The sequence below is a fragment of the Balaenoptera ricei genome, chromosome 16 (assembly GCF_028023285.1).
Source record: "Balaenoptera ricei isolate mBalRic1 chromosome 16, mBalRic1.hap2, whole genome shotgun sequence".
Lineage (NCBI taxonomy): Eukaryota > Metazoa > Chordata > Mammalia > Artiodactyla > Balaenopteridae > Balaenoptera > Balaenoptera ricei.
In genome coordinates this window covers 61402842-61422793 of record NC_082654.1, presented here as the reverse complement: position 1 = coordinate 61422793, position 19952 = coordinate 61402842, and the positions used below count along the sequence as shown (strand labels likewise).

The window sequence follows — 19952 nt, the reverse complement described above, 5'->3', positions numbered from 1 at the left end:
AGCTTTTTTTGTCTACCCAGCACCTAGACAGATATAATGGTGAGTGAACTTTTCTTCTAGCCCAATCTTTTTGAGAGTCTTGGCTTACGACAAGGTAGGTGGTCTCACTCTCAACTTCCCATCTACAGCAGCCCAAGTCTCTGTCTCTGTAAGAGCATTAAAATCTAAGCCCCTGGGTTTTAGAATACTGCCCTCTCTCCCCACACCACCACACACCAATGGCAGCTGTTCAAGAGTTCCAGGTTTCAGTTTCTGTTTCGTTTCTGGAACAAAGGAACTACCATTTCTTTCTCATGAGTTCAGTGACATGCTTAAAATAATGGCCCAGTGTTGTCTTTCCCATCCAGCATGCTAGAGAAGAAGGCAATTGAGATACAACTCTTACTTGGGGTGACAGAGAAGCACAGAGGAAAGAAAAAAGAAGTAGAAGAGAGTGGGTGGGATAAAAGAGTGCAGGTCAGATGGATGCCTCCGTGGTTGACTGATTCCCACCTATGCCACAGCTAGGATCACTGTTCCTTTTTTTTTTTTTTTTTTTTATTTTTGGCTGTGTTGGGTCTTTGTTTCTGTGCGAGGGCTTTCTCTAGTTGCGGCGAGCGGGGGCCACTCTTCATCGCGGTGCGCAGGCCTCTCACTGTCGCGGCCTCTCTTGTTGCAGAGCACAGGCTCCAGACGCACAGGCTCAGTAGTTGTGGCTCACGGGCCTAGTTGCTCCACGTCATGTGGGATCTTCCCAGACCAGGGCTCGAACCCATGTCCTCTGCATTGGCAGGCAGATTCTCAACCACTGAGCCACCAGGGAAGCCCCAGGATCATTGTTCTTGAACAGTGTTTCCCAGTAATCACCTGAGACATTTTTTTCCCAAGGTACAGCTTCCTAGGCTCTTCCCATGGCAATTGTGAATTTAGTGGTATGGGGTGGGACCCTGAAGATTACTTTCTCCCAGATTACTTTCTCTCAGGTGACTGTTATGGAAAGAAAGGTCTGGAAAGCACTGCTCTAGAATACTGTATAGATTCTCAGGTCCACCTCTCTGGGTTTGGGATCTTGGAATCTGTGGGTTTTGGCAGGCACCTTAGGAGATGTGCCACTAAAAAATAACAAAAACAAAAAATAACAAGTATGGGTCATCAATCAGATCAAGATTGCAGAGGAATAGGATGGGGAGCTCACCTTCTGCCACAAATACATCAAAAATACATCTACATGTGGAACGATTCTCACAGAACATCTACTGAATGCTGGCAGAAGACCTCAGACTTCCAAAAGGGCAAGAAAATCTCCACATAACTTGGTAGGACAAAAGAAAAGAGAAAAAAAAGAGAGAAAGGAATCAGGATGGGACCTGCGTGCCCAGGAGGGAGTTGTGAAAGAGGAAAAGTTTCCACACACTGGGAAGTCACCTCACTGGCGGGGAGATCAGCCAGAACAGAGGGGGAGCTTTAGAGCCTCAGAAGAGAGTGCAGCAACCGATTTGCAGAGGGCAAAGCAGAGAGAAACCTGCACAGATTGTTGGTGTCACCACCCGGCACTCCCCAGCCTGAGACGCTTGTCCACTGAGACGGGCGGGGGCTAAGTGCTGAGGCTCGGGCTTTGGAGGTCAGAGCAGGGGAGAGGACTGGGGTTGGCTGCAGACAGGCTGTGCAGACAGCCTGAGGGGGCTAGGGTGTGGTGTGCCTCAATCAAGGGAGTACAGGAAGAAGCCTGGGCCGACCAGAGAGGCAAGATGCCATTGTTGGGGGTGCAAGAGGAGAGAGGCGGGACCTCCATAGGAGCTTCTTTCTCCGCACACGCTCTCAGGTGGCAGGGCACTGCCTACATGAGCTCCAGGGGCAGGTACGAGCTGCCACTGTCATCTCGGACTCCAGAGGTGGACGCAGACCGCTGCCACTACTGAGGGTCCCACAACTGGGCACCAACTGCTGCCCCAACCACTGCCTTCCTGGGAGTGTGCTCAGGCTGCACACCCGCACACCCACTATCAAGGGGATAACAGCCAGCACAAACTGTGGAAAGAGACAGCAAGCATCCAAACCCAAAACAGCCCTCACGCCAAAAATATATTTAACCCACACAAGCTATGCAGGGACATTCCCACATATAAATAGCCCTCCAAGACGAGAGTAGAAAACCGTTTCTCCTAAACTCACAGAGTAAGAGAAATATAAGCAAAATGAAGAAGCAGTTAAACTGCTTCTTTAACTCCCAGTTAAAAGACCAAGAGAATTCCCCAGAAGGAACAAACAAGGAAACAGACCTCTTCAGTCTAATAGACACTGAGTTCAAAAAGGTAATGAAAATACTGAAGGTATTAAGAAAGGCTATTGACAGAAATGCAGATTACTGTAAAAAGGAACTAGAAACTACAAGGAGGAGCCAAGAAAAATTAGAAAATTCATTTGCCAAGACAAAAGCTGAGCTGAAGGCAATGAATAGCAGAATGAATAATGCAGAAGAAAGAATAAGGGATCTGGAAGACAGAATAATGGAAATTACCCAATCAAAACAGCAGAGAGAAAACCAAATGCAAAAAAAAGAAAGCAATATAAGAGATCTATGGGATAATATAAAGAATGCCAATCTATGCATAATAGGGATTCCAGAAGGAGAAGAAAGAGAAAAGGGTATTGAAAATGTATTTGAAGAAATTATGGCTGAAAAATTCCCAGACCTAAAGAAGGAAACAGATATCTAGGTACAAGAAACACAGAGGGTCCCAAACAAGATGAACCCAAACCGACCTACACCAAGACATATTCTAATAAAAATGGCAAAAGTTAAAGATAAAGAAAGGATTCTAAAGGCAGCAAGAGAAAAAAAAATAGTTAATTACAAGGGAACTCCCATAAGGCTATCAGCTGATTTCTCTACAGAAATGCTGCAGGTCAGAAGAGAGTGGCAAAATATATTCAAAGTTTTGAAAGGGAAAAATCTGCAACCTAGAATACTCTACCCAGCAAAATTATCATTCAGAATAGGAGGGGAAATAAAGAATTTCTCAGACAAGCAAAAACTAAAAGATACAGCAATACTAAACCTATTCTAAAAGAAATATTGAAAGGTCTTCTCTAAATAGAAAAGAAACAGGAAGATATAGGAAGGAGGAAATCACAGTTTACAATTGGAAAGTAAATCACTTAAATTAGCCAGTATACAGATCAAAAAGAAAAAAAAAAAAAACCTATTTGTGAAAGCGATAATAAACACAAGGAACAGAAAAAGGATAAACATGAAGATGTAAAAAAGGACATCAAAATCCTAAAACGTGGGAAAGGAGAGTAAGAAAATGTAGATTCTTTTTTTTTAGAATGTGTTTGAACCTATATGACTATCAGTCTAAAGCAAGCAGATATAGGAAGAGGTTACCATACTTGAAAAACAGGTCAACCACAAATCAAAAATATACAATAGATTCACTAAACCCAAAAAGAGAACACAAGCATAAAATAAAAGGAAATCATCAAACCACAAAAAGAAAAACAAAAAGAAAAAGAAAGGAACAAAAAAGAAACATAGAATCAACTGGAAAACAAGGTTTAAAATGGCAATAAAGGACTTCCCTGGTGGCACAGTGGTTAAGAATCCGCCTGCCAATGCAGGGGACATGGGTTCGAGTCCTGGTCCGGGAAGATCCCACATGCCGTGGAGCAACTAAGCCCGTATGCCACAACTGCTGAGCCTGCATTCTAGAGCCTGCGAGCCACAACTACTGAGCCCACGTGCCACAACTACTGAAGCCTGCGCACCTAGAGCCTGTGCTCCGCAACAAGAGAAGCCACCGTCATGAGAAGCCCACACACTGCAACAAAGAGTAGTCCCCACTCGCCGCAACTAGAGAAAGCCTGTGCCCAGCAACGAAGACCCAACGCAGCCAAAAATAAATAAATAAATTTATTTTTTAAAAATGGCAATAAATACATTATGTATCAATAATTACCTTAAATGTCAATGGACTGAATGCTCCAATCAAAAGACAAAGAGTGGCAGACTGGATTAAAAAAACAAAAGCCTACAATATGCTGCCTACAAGAGACCCACCTTAGGGCAAATGACACACATAGATTGAAAGTGAGGGGATGGAAAAAGATATTTCATGCAAACAGAAATGACAAGAAAGCGGGAGCTGCAATATTCATATCAGACAAAATAGACTTTAAAGTAAAGGCCATAAAGAAAGATAAAGAAGGACATTATATAATGGTAAAAGGATGAATACAAGAAGAGGATTTTACACTCGTCAACATATATGCACCTAATCCATTCACGATAAAAACTCTTACCAAAGTGGGTATACAGGGAATATATCTCAATATAATAAAAGCCATTATGACAAACCCACAGCCAATATAATACTCAACGGTGAAAAGGTGAAAGACTTCCCATTAAAATCTGGAACAAGACAAGGATGCCCACTCTTACAACTTCTATTCAACATAGTATTGGAAGTCCTAGCCACAGCAATCAGACAAGAAAAAGGAATAAAAGGTATCCAAATTGGAAGGGAAAAGGTAAAACTGTCCCTATATGCAGATGACATGATACTATATATAGAAAACCCTAAGGACTCCACACAAAAACTACTAGATCTAATAGATTAATTCAGCAAAGTAGCAAGATACAAGATAAACATTCAGAAATCGGCTGCATGTCTTTACACTAACAATGAAATATCAGAAAGGGAATGTAAAAAAACAATACCTTTGGAAATTCCCTGGTGGTCCAGTGGTTAGGACTCCATGTTCTCACTACAGAGGGCCTGGTTTCAATCCATGGTTGGGGAACTAAAATCCCACAAGCCGCTTGGTGCAGCCAAATAAGAAAAAAAAAAAAAGCCTTTTAAAATCGCACCAAAAAAAATAAAATACCTAGGAATAAACCTGACCAAGGAGGTGAAAGACTTATATGCTGAGAACTATAATACATTAATAGAGGAAATTAAAGATGATTCAAAGAAATAGATATCTCATGCTCTTGGACTGGAAGAATTAATAGTTAAAATGGCAATACTACCCAAAGCAATCTACAGATTTAATGCAATCCCTATCAAATTACCCATGACATTTTTCACAGAACTAGAACAAATGATCCAAAAATTTATATGGAATCATAAAAGACCCAGAATTGCCAAAGCAATCCTAAGGGAAAAAACAAAGCACGAGGCATAACTCTACCAGACTTCAGACAATACCACAAAGCTACAGTAACCAAAACAGCATGGTATTGGTACAAAAACAGACATACACATCAATGGAACAGAATAGAGAGCCCAGAAACAAACCCATACACCTATGGTCAATTAATCTTCAACAAAGGAGGCAAGAATATACAATGGGAAAAAGACAGTCTCTTCAGCAAGTCGTGCTGGGAAAGTTAGACAGCTGCATGTAAATCAATGAAGCTAGAACACACACTCACAGCAGCACAAAAATAAATTCAAAATGCCTTAAAGACTTAAACATAAGACATGACACCATAAAACTCCTAGAAGAAAGCATAGGCAAAACATTCTCTGACATAAATTGTACCAATGTTTTCTTTGGTAAGTCTCCCAAGGGAATAGAAATAAGAACAAAAATAAAGAAATGGGACCTAATCACCCTTACAAGCGTTTGCATAGCAAAGGAAACCATTAAAAAAAAAAAAAAGGGACTTCTCTGGTGGTCCAGTGGTTAAGAATCCACCTTCCAATGCAGGGGATGTGGGTTCAATCCCTGGTTGGCGAAGTAAGATACCACACGCTGTGGGGCAACTAAGCCCGTGTGTCGCAACTACTGAGCACACGAGCCACAACTAGAGAGAAGCCCATGCACCACAACGAAAGAGCCCACATGCTGCAATGGAGATCCTGTATACCACAGCTAAGACCCAACGCAGCCAAAAATTAAATAAATAAATATTGGGACCTCCCTGGTGGCGCAGTGGTTAAGAATCCACCTGCCAATGCAGGGGATAAGGGTTCAAGCCCTGGTCCGGGAAGATCCCACATGCCGCGGAGCAACCAAGCCTGTGTGCCACAACTACTGAGCCTGAGCTCTAGAGCCCATGAGTCACAACTACTGAGCCCACGCGCCTAGAGCCCATATTCTGCAACAAGAGAAGCCACAGCAATAAGAAGCCCGCGCACCGCAACAAAGAGTAGCCCCCGCTCGCCACAACTAGAGAAAGCCCACGCGCAGCAACAAAGACCCAACACAGCCAAAAGTAAATAAATAAATAAATAAATTTTTTAAAATTAAAATAAATAAATAAATATTAACAAAAGAAAAAGAAAAAAAAAAAGACAACCTACAGAATGGGAGAAAAGATTTGCAAATGATGCAACCAACACGGGCTTAATCTCCAAAATATACACACAGCTCATACAACTGAACAACAAAAGAACAAACAACCCAATAGAAAAATGGGCAGAAGACCTTAATAAACATGTCTCCAAAGACATACAGATGGTCAGTAGGCACATGAAAAGATGCTCAACATCACTAATTATTAGAGAAATACAAATCAAAACTACAATGAGGTACCACCTCACACCAGTCAAAATGGCCATCATCAAAAGTCTACAAATAACAAATACTGGAGAAGGTGTGGAGAAAAGGGAACCCTCCCAAACTGTTGGTGGGAATGTAAGTTGGTGCAGCCACTATGCAAAACAGTATGGAGATTCCTCATAAAACTAAAAATAGAACCACCATATGATCCAGCAATCCCACTCCTGGGCATATACTCAGACAAAACTATAATTCAAAAAGATACATGCACCCCTATATTCACAGCAGCACTATTTACAATAGCCAAGACATGGAAACAACCTAAATGTCCATTGACAGATGAATGGATAAAGAAGATATGGTACATATATACAATGGAATATTACTCAGCCATAAAAAAGAATGAAATGATGCCATTTGCAGCAACATGGATGCAACCAGAGATTACCATACTAAGTGAAGTAAGTCAGAAAGAGAAAGACAAATACCATATGATATCACTTATATGTAGAATCTAAAATATGGCAGAAAAAAAAGTGGATATATGTGTATGTATAACTGACTCACTTTGTTGTACAGCAGAAACTAACACGAAATTGTAAACCAACCATACCCCGATAAAAAAAAATTTTTAATTAAAAAAAAGTCCTCATAAGTCAAATTACAGTATATCTTAATGTGAACATTCAAAATGACAATTCTAATTTAAACATATCTCGGGGTTACTAATGTTAATAATAAAAAGACAAAACAAAACAAAAATAAATAACTAAAATATGGCACAAATGAACCTATCTACAAAACAGAAACAGATTCACAGATATAGAGAACAGACTTGTGCTTGCCAAGGAGGAGGGGTGAGGGAGAGGGATGGACTGGGAGTTTAGGGTTAGTAGGTGCAAACTATCAGATTTAAAATGGATAAACACCAAGGTTCTACTGTATAGCACAGGGAACTATATCCAATCCCCTGGGATAAACCGTAATGGAAAACAATATTAAAAAAGAATGTATGTATGTGTATAACTGAGCCACTTTGCTGTACAGCAGAAATTAGCACAACATTGTAAATCAACTGTACTTCAATAAAAAATAAGTGAAGGGCTTCCCTGGTGGCACAGTGGTTGAGAATCTGCCTGCCAATGCAGGGGACACGGGTTCGAGCCCTGGTCTGGGAAGATCCCACATGCCGCGGAGCAACTGGGCCCGTGAGCCACAACTACTGAGCCTGCGCGTCTGGAGCCTGTGCTCCGCAACAAGAGAGGCCGCGATAGTGAGAGGCCCGCGCACCGCGATGAAGAGTGGCCCCCGCTCGCCTCAAATAGAGAAAGCCCTCGCACAGAAATGAACACCCAACACAGCCAAAAATAAATAAATAAATAAATATTTTTAAAAAGTAAAAATAAGTTAAATAAATAAATAAAATTTTAAAAACCACACTACCAAAAAATAAAAAAGAGTATGGGTTAAAACAAACAAACAAAAAAGACTTAGCCTAGAATATAGGTTTAGGAACAAAGTATTTCAGAGATAATATTATGTAGTTAGAAACTGTAAAAGTGTGAATACAGAAACTATCCATCTATTTATCCATTCATTCATTCAACAAACATTTTTGGAGCCCCTTTCTATACCAGATATTTCTAAGCACTAGAAATTCTGAAATAAATAAGATACAGCCCTGATTTCAAAAAGTGTCTCCTCTAACAAGGGAGGCAAATTAATAATTGCTATACAGTTTGGTGAATATACTGAAGTACAGGTAGGGCTGCCAGGTAAAATACAAGATGCCAAATTAAATTTGAATTTCAGATAAACAACAAATACTTTTTTTAGTGTAAGTATGTCCCAAATTTTGTTTTTTGGTTTTTTTGTTTGTTTGTTTTGTTTTTTTCCCCTAAATCTGGCAACCTTAAATATAGGAATACAAGGGAAAAGCTCGCAAATCAGCTTAGGAGACAAAGGCTACAAATTTCAGTTATATGTCTATTCATTTACACCCATGGATTGAATTGAGCATTATCTACATTCTTACTTGTTTGACTGTTAATAAGAATTGATTAGTTACTAAAAAGTTATTAGATAATATTTTTTAGGGAAATTAAAATGAGTTGTACATATGAATAGATCAAGTTATCTATATATCATTGGTCCTGTTTCAAATTGGGGGCTGTTTTTTTCATAAAAGAGTATGTTTGCTTCCATGTTATTGCTTATTGTTTTTTCAAAATTGTATAAATATTCTTTTTTTTATCATATGTATGTTTTATTGTCAGCTGCTGGAAAGAATAAAGTCAATTTGGAAAATAAAAAAATTTTTTTTTTAAAGTTCAGCTATGTGTCAAAAGGTCTTCAATACAAACTGATTAAAATTAGTAGGTCATGGTGACAGCTGCCAGAACCAGGTGGGACTCAAAGTATACTGTGTTATTCCCAGATTAAAAAGGTAAGGTGTGTTCATCTGTCCCTACAACAGCTACTAAATACCTCAGAATATCCTGATCACTCATATAATTAACATATTTAGAATCCCAAGGACTTACAGAACACAGGTTTGTGGGCGAGGTCATCTAAAGTGACTCCTCCTTCAGGACTGAACTCAAAACTGCAAGTGAAGTTGTATTTTGCAGTTCCTTCTGGAGAAACAGTAATTTTTGCAGAGTCTCCCAGAACCACCTGATTGAATTCTGCACGGATAAAGGTAACTGGAGTATCTCCTTTAAAACCTTTCTGTTGACAGAAACATACTTTACAATTATATTCAAATAGAGAATTTTCCTACATATCTGGCAACCCATTTTGACTTTAAATAGCATTTTGCACGTTTTCCTAACAAGCTATGTCACAAATACAAACGCGGTAAGTAGAAAGTCATTAAACAAATCTAGCTGTAGCTAAATGCAACATTCTATTTAAAGGCCGTTAAGCTGGAAGCTTTGAAAAATGACAGTTACTGTGTTTATATGATTATAAAAGCACATCGTGGAAGATTTGAAAAAGTGAGGAAAGCACATAGGAAAACAAATTACCTGTAATAATATATTTTCTAGTGTTTTGCTGTGTGTGTATATATATTTATGCACACACATTTATATATACGTTTTTATATATACCCTTTGAAAGAAAGTAGAGATCATTTATTACATCCTGTTTTGGAATAAGCTTTTTGACTTCATAGTACTGAATGAATATTTTGACGTTTCATTATTCTTTAAATTTTAATAGTTATATCATATTGTAGTTTTATTATTTAAATTCATCAAATGAAATAATCACAAGAGAAGTTCTGGAGGAATTCAGATCCTTTTCAGGAGAAAGGAACTGCTGTCTATGAAAATGAAAACCAGTTGTTTCACCCCCATTAAATTTAGTATTCAAATTGCCAGGTACTTTACACACACTAATATGACTTGCTGATTATAGACTAACAATAAGGGAACACTGAGAAGGAAGTGCCATTGCTATGTAAAGCCAGGAGGTTTGGTGGTACAGAATAATGCAAAACTCCATGCCTCCTGCTAATGTTCCCAACACATCTTCCCCAAGCCACAACTGGATGACTGACAGGGAGACCTGAGCCCAAAGACAAAAGTACTTTCAAGGAGAATGAATAAACTAAGGACTTCCAGGATTCCCCAAAATAACTTTACCAAGTCATATCCATCTGTCACAGTGATCTGCACGGGTCTGCCTGTTGATGACACCTGCTCCATATCAGCACCTGGGCAAAGTCTCTCTGGTCTTCTTTGATCTCTGTGAACATAATGAATGAACCTGTCCCCTTATATACCATAGTTGCACAAGTATCCACATTACATCATAACCAATACCAGGGGAAAACCTAGAGAAATGCCCTAGTCCAGCACTGTTTTGTGCACTTTCCAACCTTTGTTGCCAGATAGGCAGTGCCTTAGGGACCTGGTCACAAGGATGATTCTGCTGGTTAGTGCTAAAAAGATCCTTATACATGTAACTAACCCATTAAGCACAAATTATCACAAGGCAAAGAGGGTAGGAATGCCATCACCCCACCTCCTTCAAAGTGTTTTTTGGTAGCTTTTTTCTTTTTTTGATGTGCAAAACTCCCCTCAAGCGTTACTTAATCTATCAGTTTTAGGAAAATATATTTTGATAACAAGAAGGAAGCAGCCACACAGAATGTTAGTCCACTGGAAAAAGTCCTGACGTATGTCTTATTTAGTCAAAGATATTTTCAAATTATTTTACAACACTAAGGACACGACTTCAAAAATAAATTGGATATCTGTTAAGAAAAAAAAAAAGGTCATGTTTTCTGACTCAATTCAAAGTGGAACTTAATGCAATTCAAATATTTACATCGGATATACTATGCTAAGTGTGTCTAGGACTGGTGGTAGAAAAAAGAAAGAGATACCTTGCTGCCCCAAGCTTTATAAGTATTCTGCCTCTTTCTAGCGACTCTCTCATTTTTCCTGTTACCTACAAGTCTCAGATTACTTGTTCAACGTTATGTCTCCAGGCTCATTCAGGGCCTAAGTGGCCCTGACAACTTTCTTATCAAGTTTACATTTGACACGATCTTTTACATCTGTCTCCTTTCCTTTTCAATAGTAGCATGTGAATTAAGCCTTCACTAGCCTGACCCTGGACAAATGCCTAACTTCTCTGAGCCTCAGTCTCACCTTCTATAAAACGGATAACATAACTTCTGACCTGTTTCACATTTGTTGCGAATATCCACTAAAATAGTAAAACTGCTTAACTTATGAAGCACCGAACAAATGGTGTTATTAATATGCACTACGTTTCTTGAATGCTTAATTACTTCTTTAAAGACAAGTAATCTATCATACATTTCTGCAGTCCCTGAGTGCCTGGCACCATGCCTTGCCCGCAAGAGGCATTAGCAGCATATTTGTTGAACAATGAGTGCAAGAAATCTGGCTAGTTAAAAATTATGGTCAAGGCAGTTAAGTGGGGGCTCCTGTTGCCACTGACAAGGCACGCATTTCTTGTCATCTGCTCAGAAGAAGTTGAAGGGGAAAAGTCAGATTAGAAAAAGGTTAGATGCACAACACTGTAAATCAACTATACTCCAATAATTTTTTTTTAATTTAAAAAATTAAAAAAACAAAAAACAATAGCTTAAACAAACAAACCCCAAAAAACAAAAAGAAAGAAATCGTTTAGGTGAAGGAGATGATGTGACTGGGAGTGGTCTGGGGACAGGAGCGCAGTCTGCGCTTACTGTAGGGGAATCTCGGCGCAAAGTGGGAAGTGGGGTCTCAGTCTGGCTTTGGGTGGGAGGCCTGGGCTTCGCGAGAGCGTCCGCGCCTAGCGGGGTCGGTGGCGTTCAAGTCTGTACGGGAGTACAGTCGTGCAGGGATGCGGCGTGTGCGTTTCAGCCTGGCCGAAGCTTAGGGAGAAGAGACTGAGGTAACACGGTGTGGCCGCAGGGCCGGCGTGGGGAGGCCGGGAAGAGACGGTTTTCTAAGGAGTAAGAGCAGACTTACCTCACTCAGCCGCAGAGGTGGTTTTTTTTTTGCAACTATAGCAACCAATTACCTCTCGCGAGAAATTTGTCTCCACAATCCCCGCAAGTTTATCCCAAGACTCGCGATAACATTGTCCGTGAGGGAAAGGGGGGCGGGGCGCGAGTTTCTGCGCCTGCGTTCTGGAAACCCTGCTCCTGAGCGACAGCGTCTGTATTTGCGGTCACTTGTGTTTTCGCCGCTGCCACTTTCCCTTGGCATAAGTGTTGGCTAAGTACAAAGTTTTCCACCTTTCGAGTTTGCTTTTTCGACCCCTTTCTTTCAGTATCTCTCCATAAATAGGAGAAAAACCAAAAGCAAATTTATTTAAAGATAAAATAAAAGCCTTTATTAAACGGTTTTGAAAACAGGTCATTTAAATCTTTCTCCGTGAAAAATGCAGATAAGACAATATTTTAAAAGGGAGCCTGTCTCTCACACACTGTTGGGGAGAATGCAAAACTGCACTGCTTCTAGTGCTCAATATTTATACAATAAACAGACTCAAAGTATATGATGTTAATGCAAAAATTTAATACGTTTGAAATTCAACATTACTTTAGAGTTGGAATGGCAAAATACAATGGCAAAAACCTGGAAACAACCCACACGGAAGAGTGGATGAATACACTGATATATATTCACAATATCACATATTACAAAGGAGTCAAAATGAATAAACTACAGCTCTTCACAACATGGATGAATCTTACCAGTATACAACTTTAAAATGTTGCACTGCTAAGAGGCAGCTTGAAGGGGCTCCTGGCCAAATCAGAGACAATTTGAGGATCAAGATAAACAATGATAATAATGGATTACAATCCATTGAATAAAATAGGAATACACCAGTTCACATTGATATAAATAAATGAAGAGAAAGGAAAGCTCTTTCTAACAGTAGAATGCCAACCCAATAATGGAGAGGAAATGATGGAAATAGAGAATTACCATTTGGCACCAACTATAGAAGTGGATGATTTAGACATGAGTCTTCACTGCTAAGATTGGTGTGTGGAGGTTTGATGAGGAATAGGATACTGGCATGATTTTGGAATACTAATCAATTACAAAGGGAAAAACAGTGAATTTAAGAAATCAACATGATCAAGTGATCAAGGTTAACATCACCAGTGTCAGGAGGAGTCTACATTTTGTGCCTCCTGATGAGACTCACTGGGAAAAGCAAAGCATCATTTCGTGGTACTCCTGCAAACAAGGGACCCCGGTTGTAAGCTGTGCTATAGAAAGTAAGGCCTGTACCCTTTAATAAAACTGTCAAGGCCATGAAAGACTGGCAACTCTTGCACATTAAAGGAGTCTGAAAATACACAACTAAATGCAATACGTATTCCTGTATAGCATGTTGACCCAGAAAGGAAAAGAGACATTGTTGGGATAGTGGGCGAAATTTGAATGGGCTTAGTAGATTGGGTGGTAGTGTTGTACCAATATTGATTTCCTGGTGTGGAAGATTGTTTGCTGTTATGTAGAAGAGTGTCCCTGTTTGGAGGAAAATACCCGCTGGAGTGTTTAGGAGTGATGGGACATCATGACTGCAGTTTGCTCTCTCAACCCTCAAACGTTTCAGAAAAAGACTAATAACAAAGGATATATGCACACACACACATACTCAGAGTGAGCAATGAACCAATAACATGTTAACTATATGAGAATCTGGGTGAAGAGGACATGGGAGCATGGGAGTTCTTTGTACTGTTCTGGCAACTTTTCTATACATTTGAAACTATTTCAAAATATATTATTAAACTATACACACACCCACACAGTACTCCCCATGGAAACTCTTTGCTTAGGATACAATTACCAGAGCCAAATTTTAAAAATAAATTGTATTTCTGCTAATAAACACATAAAAATTATAAAAATTGAGAAAAAGATTTTTTAAAGTTGCAGTGTTATGTCATAAAAGTTCTCAAAATAAAACTATGCAACTGTTGAGTAAGGCATTTCTCTCTGGATTTTTTCCCCAGTGAGGGTTGTGAGTGAATCTGCACTGAAATAACTATCCTACCTTGTGCACAACATACATTTTTTTTTTGGCCGTGAGTCTTGCAGGATCCTAGTTCCCCGAATATGAAAATGGGTATTTGAATAGACATTTTTCCAAAGAAGATATGCAAATGGCCAATAAGCTCAAGAAAATATGCTCGTTAGTCATTAGGGAAATGCAAATCAAAACTGCAATGAGATGCCACTTCACATCCACTAGGATGGCTATATTCAAATAGACAATGATAGTGTTGATAAGAATGAGGAGAAATTGGAAGCCTCATTCATTGCCAGTAGGATCGTAAAATGGTACATACAGCTGCTTTGGAAAATAGTTTGGCAGATCTTTAAAAGGTTAAACGTACTCTCTTTCTGTGTCTCTTTCTTCCCCCCAACACTTTCTCTTTCTTAGTCTCTTTCTCTCTCCCTTTTTTTTTTCAGTCTCTTTGAATCTTTCAGTCTCTCTCTGAAGCTCATTTTTAAAACTGCTCTTTTAGAACGGGAAACAGTTCAGGTCCTGCTGTGGCATGGGGCCTATGTCTCAGTCACGTCTGCGTGAAGCACACGATGCTCTATTTATTGTAGAAAGTGACTTTATTTGCTTTCTAGAATTGTTTGTAACAGATGGTATAAGAGAGGTAATAAAGAGAAAAATCTATGCTTGTAAAGAATACAAAAGTTAATTTTACTTACTGTAATATGACTGTCTTAAACTTATTTTCTCTCTGAGAAATAAATGTTCTAATGGGCAGCAAAAAAAAAAAAAAAAAAAAGTTAATCATAAAGATACTGTATGTACCAGCAATTCCACTCATAGTACTATAGCCAAGAGAAATGAAAACATGTGTCCACAGAAAAACTTGTACATGAATGTTCATAGCAGCATTATTCATAATGGTCAATAGGTGAAAACAACCCAAATGTCCATCAATTGATAAATGGACAAGCAAAATGTATATCCAATGGATTATCCAGCCACAAATCAGAATGAAGTATTGATTCATGCTACAACACAGGTGAATCTTAAGAACAGTATGCTAATTCAAAGAAGCCAGACACAAAGGGCAATGCCTTGTATGATTCCATTCATATGAAAAGCCCCAATAGGGAAATCCACAGAGACAGAAAGTAGATTAGTGATTGCCAGGGGCTGGGCAGAAGGAGGGGAAAGGGGAAATGACTGACAATGGGTATAAGTTTTCTTTTTGGGTGATGAAAATGTTCAAAAATTGATTGTGGTGATTGTTGCACAAATGCATGAATATCCTAAAAACGACTGAATTGTACACTTTAAAAGGATGAATGGTATGATATATGAATTATATCTCAATTTTTTAAAATTAATGAATTATTTTTGTCTGTGCTGGGTCTTCGCTGCTGTGCGCGGGCTTTCTTTTTATTTGCAGCGAGCAGGGGCTACTCCTCACTGCGGTGCACAGGCCTCCCATTAAGGTGGCCTCTCCCACTGTGGAGCACAGGCTCCAGGCGCGCAGGCTTCAGCAGTTGTGGCACATGGGCTCAGCAGCTGTGGCTCGAGGGCTCTAGAGCACAGGCTCAGCAGCTGTGGCGCACAGGCCCAGCTGCTCCACAGCACGTGGGATCCTCCCGGACCAGAGCTCGAACCCGCGTCCGCTGCACTGGCAGGCGGACTCTTAACCACTGCGCCACCAGGAGAGCCCTCAATTTTTAAAAGTTTAAAAATATATATCTCATATCTTTTCTTTCCTTAGTACCTTACACCCCTTTCTCACCTTTACCAAATCCCATCACTGTTACTTACTTTTCCAAAACCTATATCAAAAATCTATCTTAGCCAGTGATCCTTCTACCTATGTATCTTGCTTTTGCCCTGCGCTACGGTTGTACATAGGTCTATCTCTCTAAGAGTAAGGTTGTGTCTTATACCACCTTGTATGTATGTCCCTTGGTCCTTACACAAAACAAATGTTTATCAAAATATAATTGATAATTACTATTCTCCCCCTCAATTTTTAGTACTATCATTCACCAGATCTGTATTAAATATCTGCTTTGTGCCGGGGAGCTCAACACAAAGAACAAATAGGGTTATTATCCTCAGCAGAATTTATAATCTAACATTTACAATTTCCTTGTATCCTAATTTTTGTTTAGAACCCCCACTAGATTACAAACCTCCTTCCTTTGTATTGATACTTTCCCTAACTACCTACTGTAATGCTCAACATACTCGATAAGTAATTGCTCAGTACTGGGAATAAAGCCAGGTTTGAAATCACTGACTCCCTGAACTACTTCTCCAAAGAGCTAGTATTCAATCTCCCAGGAAGATGATTTAAGCCTCGTTTATTCATTAATTCAGCACCTCTTATGTGCAAGCTTCACTGTCTTGAATCATGATTAAACTGCAACTAAAATTAAAGTCTTTCATAAATTTTTTTAAAAAATCAAGGGCCAATAAAGATCTCTAGGCAGTCTCAGTAGACATAAAAGTAGGCTATATATTTTATGCACATAAACACATAATCCCTTTTTTAAAAGTTATTACAGGCAATACTAAAGTATTTTCTATGTGGGAAGTTTAGTGTTTATGAATATAGAATACCAATTTATGTAAAGTAAGATGCAAATTGCTCTTCTACGTCAAAAGAGCTGAATTTTTTAAAAAAGTAATACAGTTTTGACATTATTACCAACTATAACTGTCCAATAGAAGGCAAGTTTTTTTTTAATTCAATATTTATTCAAATTTATTCAATATTGAATTTTTTATTCAATATTATTACACAGAATTACAGACTGTTGTGACTTTTATTCAATTTGGTATCCTATTTAGAATAAGAGCAGTGAGAATTATGTTTTACAAACATTGCATTATTACTTCATCATTGTGATATGGCTTTACTTGATTGTATATAGAGAAAAAAATAACATTGGAATTAAGGCAATAACCACATGTGCAAACCAAGCACAATACCCTGACACAGTCTTTAGTAAAAAGCTCTTTTGGTTAGGTGAGGATTGATGTTGCTGCATGCAGGTCAGTCATTGCTTTGAAGGATAAGCTCTGAATAGCTTCACTCATTTAAAAAAAATCTCTCCTACTGGCCCACAATGGCCAGAAGAAGCCTTCGGTAATCTCCACTCGTGTCACTTGCAATCATTGTGCCCAGGGTCTTCTGATACATCTGACTGAACATCTGTTTTATTTGTACAAGATCAATCTGCATGCAAGACATGATATTTTTGATATTAGAAAACAGCTGTTAAAGAAAACTGATATTTATTAAATTATTCTTTAATAGTGAAAAGATCCTTATAACCAAAGCAGAGGGGAAAAAACACCAAATGACTGGCATTTTATAGCTAGCATTCATACCAGTACTAGCGTCACCCAGTGAATGTCTGATTTACTGTTCTGTAAAGATATTGGATAAGGGTGATACTAGTTTCATCTACTATTCCAAATATATTAGTCATTTAAAAACCATTTGATAGGATGGCTATTATCAAAAATACAGAAAATAACAAGTGTTGGCAAGGATGTGGAGAAGTTGGAACCCTTGTACATTGCTGGTAGGAATGTAAAATGGTGCCACCACGGGAAAATGGTATGGTAATTCCTCAAAAAAATAAAATAAAAACAGAACTACCATATGATACAGCCATTCCACTTCTGGGTATACACAAAAGTGAAAGCAGAGACTCAAATATTTGTACACCCATGTTCATAGCACCATTAATCATAACAGCCAAAAGGTGGAAGCAACCCAAGTGTCCATTGACGGATGAATGAATAAACAAAAAGTGGTGTATGCATACAATGGAACATTATTCAGCCTTAGAAAAGAAGGAAATCCTGACACATGCTACAATGTGGATGAACCTTGAAGATGTTAAAAAGGACAAATACTGTATGATTCCACTTATATGAAGTATCTAGAGTAGTCAAATACATAGGACAGAAAGCAGAATGGTGGTTGCCAGGAGTTGGGGAGCAAGGAGAATGGTGAATTATTGTTTAATGAGTTTTCAGTTTTGTAAGGTGAAAAAGTTCTGGTTGTGATGGTTGCACAACAATGTGAATGTACTTAATGTCACTGAACTGTACACTTAAAAATGATTAAAATGGGAATTTTGTGTTACGTATATTTTATTATAATTAGAGAAAAAGGGATCCTGCTTAGAAAATTTAAGTCTAAAATAAAAACAAATACACAAGAAGGTTTTTCCAAATACTGTATTACGGCTCTCTTTTAAAAAATGATTTACCTCCTTTCACATAATTTCATAGCATATGTTTTCTTTTGATTAAAAAGAAGTCCACTAAATAAACAAAGTCAAAGAAAGGAATACATCTGAGGCTATATTTAGGTAAAAAGATAAAGATAAAATTTTTTACAGTTATTTCATAATTAAGTGTATGCTAAATTTTAAGAATTTTTATGTGCAATGGGATTAATCTGCATAGGTCTTTCATACAGTTTTTTTTTTTTCCACCCCGCGCCTCATTGCTTTCAGGATCTCAGTTCCCCGACCAGAGATTGAACCCAGGCCATGGCAGTGAAAGCGCCAAATCCTAACCACTAGACCACTAGGGAACTCCCTCATAGTTTTTTACATAAGCAAAATGAAAACCAAAAAATAAACATCTGGAGTTCCCTGGCGGTCTGTTTCACTTAAGCAAGCCTCTCTCACAGCATGAGGAAAGTGAACACTGTGCTTTATACAACCTCTACCAGCAGTGAGAAAGAGAGCCCTTTCTTAATGTCAGTCCTGAGGGATTGACAACCAACTAAGGAACTTTTAAGAAATTAACATTCTAAGTCAGACAGAGAAAGACAAATACTGTACAGTTTTACTTATATGTGGAATCTAAAAAAACAAATGAACGAACATAACAAAACAGAAACAGTTATAGACACAATGAACAAACAGGTAATTGCCAGAAGGGAGGGGGTTGGGGGAAGAAAAGAAATAGGTGAGGGAGGCTAAGAGGTACAAACTTCCAGTTGAAAAATAAGTAAGTCACAGGTATGAAATGTACAGTGTGGGGAATATAGTCAATAACTACGTAATATCTTTGTAAGGTGACATGTCATATCTAGACTTACCATGGGGATCCTTTTGAAATGTATAGAAATATCGAATCACTATGTTGTGTAACAGAAATAAGCATAGTGTTGTAGGCCAATTATACTTAAAAAGGGACAAACTCATAAAAAGAGATCGGATTTGTGGTTACTAGAGGTGAGGGGTTGGAGAGGGAAGACTGGAGAAAGACAGTCAAAAGGTACAAACTTCCAGTTATAAGATAAGTAAGTACTAGGTATGTAATGTACAACGAGATAAATATAATTAACACTGCTTTACGTTATATATGAAAGTTGTTAAGAGAGTACATCCTAAAGTTCTCTTCACAAGGGAAAACATTTTCCTTTAATCTTGTATCTATATGAGATGATGGATGTTCACTAAACTTACTGTGAAAATCTTCATGATGCATATAAGTCAAATCACTATGCTGTACACCTTAAACTTATACAGTGCCGATTATAAACTTATACAGTGTCAATTATATCTCAATAAAACTAGAAGAAAAAAATGTTTTTAATATTGCTAAGAAAAAAGGATCAACATTCAAAATCAAGTAAGATCAGACAAACAGAGAAAGCCTCACCTCACTTCGAGCGACCACAATCCTGACCAGGGTGGAGTCATCTGTGCCGGCACCCTTCATAGAATAGTACAGCCTCTCAGCAAAGAAGGCAGGGCGGTTCAGGGCACACTGCACTGCAAATGAGAGATGCTTCAGATGTGAAATGACTTGACAAAGGTGTGCACACACCAGGTTCATCTATCACTTCTAGCTGCTTTTGATCATTTTCTATTTAATCATCTCAGAAATCTGAGGTGAGTTGAAGATATTCTCCCCTTGATTTTTCTCAGCCTCCATCT

At 38.6% G+C, this 19952-nt stretch overlaps 2 protein-coding genes across 11 annotated transcripts in view; both read right to left on the bottom strand.

Moving 5' to 3' along the window:
* The window catches only part of CFAP70 (cilia and flagella associated protein 70), an 89617-nt gene extending 77560 nt beyond the window's left edge, over positions 1 to 12057 (bottom strand). For 5 of the 8 annotated variants that reach the window (XM_059901125.1, XM_059901127.1, XM_059901132.1 and 2 more), the window contains exons 1-3: positions 11985 to 12057; positions 10140 to 10242; positions 9033 to 9219 (exon numbers count right to left, since the gene is read on the bottom strand). In XM_059901125.1, coding sequence (XP_059757108.1) covers positions 9033 to 9219; positions 10140 to 10202 — 250 coding nt within the window. In that variant the 5' untranslated portion in view covers positions 10203 to 10242; positions 11985 to 12057. Of the gene's footprint in view, positions 1 to 4699; positions 4767 to 9032; positions 9220 to 10139; positions 10243 to 11984 lie in introns of those variants that run through there. The other 3 variants (XM_059901128.1, XM_059901130.1, XM_059901129.1) reach the window with 3 other exon arrangements.
* Positions 12058 to 16715: 4658 nt separating this feature from the next.
* The window catches only part of ANXA7 (annexin A7), a 30874-nt gene continuing 27637 nt past the window's right edge, over positions 16716 to 19952 (bottom strand). For all 3 annotated transcript variants that reach the window (XM_059900689.1, XM_059900691.1, XM_059900690.1), the window contains 2 exons: positions 19675 to 19787; positions 16716 to 17218 (listed from right to left, as the gene is read on the bottom strand). In XM_059900689.1, the coding sequence (XP_059756672.1) occupies positions 17096 to 17218; positions 19675 to 19787 (236 nt within the window). In that variant the 3' untranslated portion in view covers positions 16716 to 17095. The remainder of the gene's footprint in view (positions 17219 to 19674; positions 19788 to 19952) is intronic.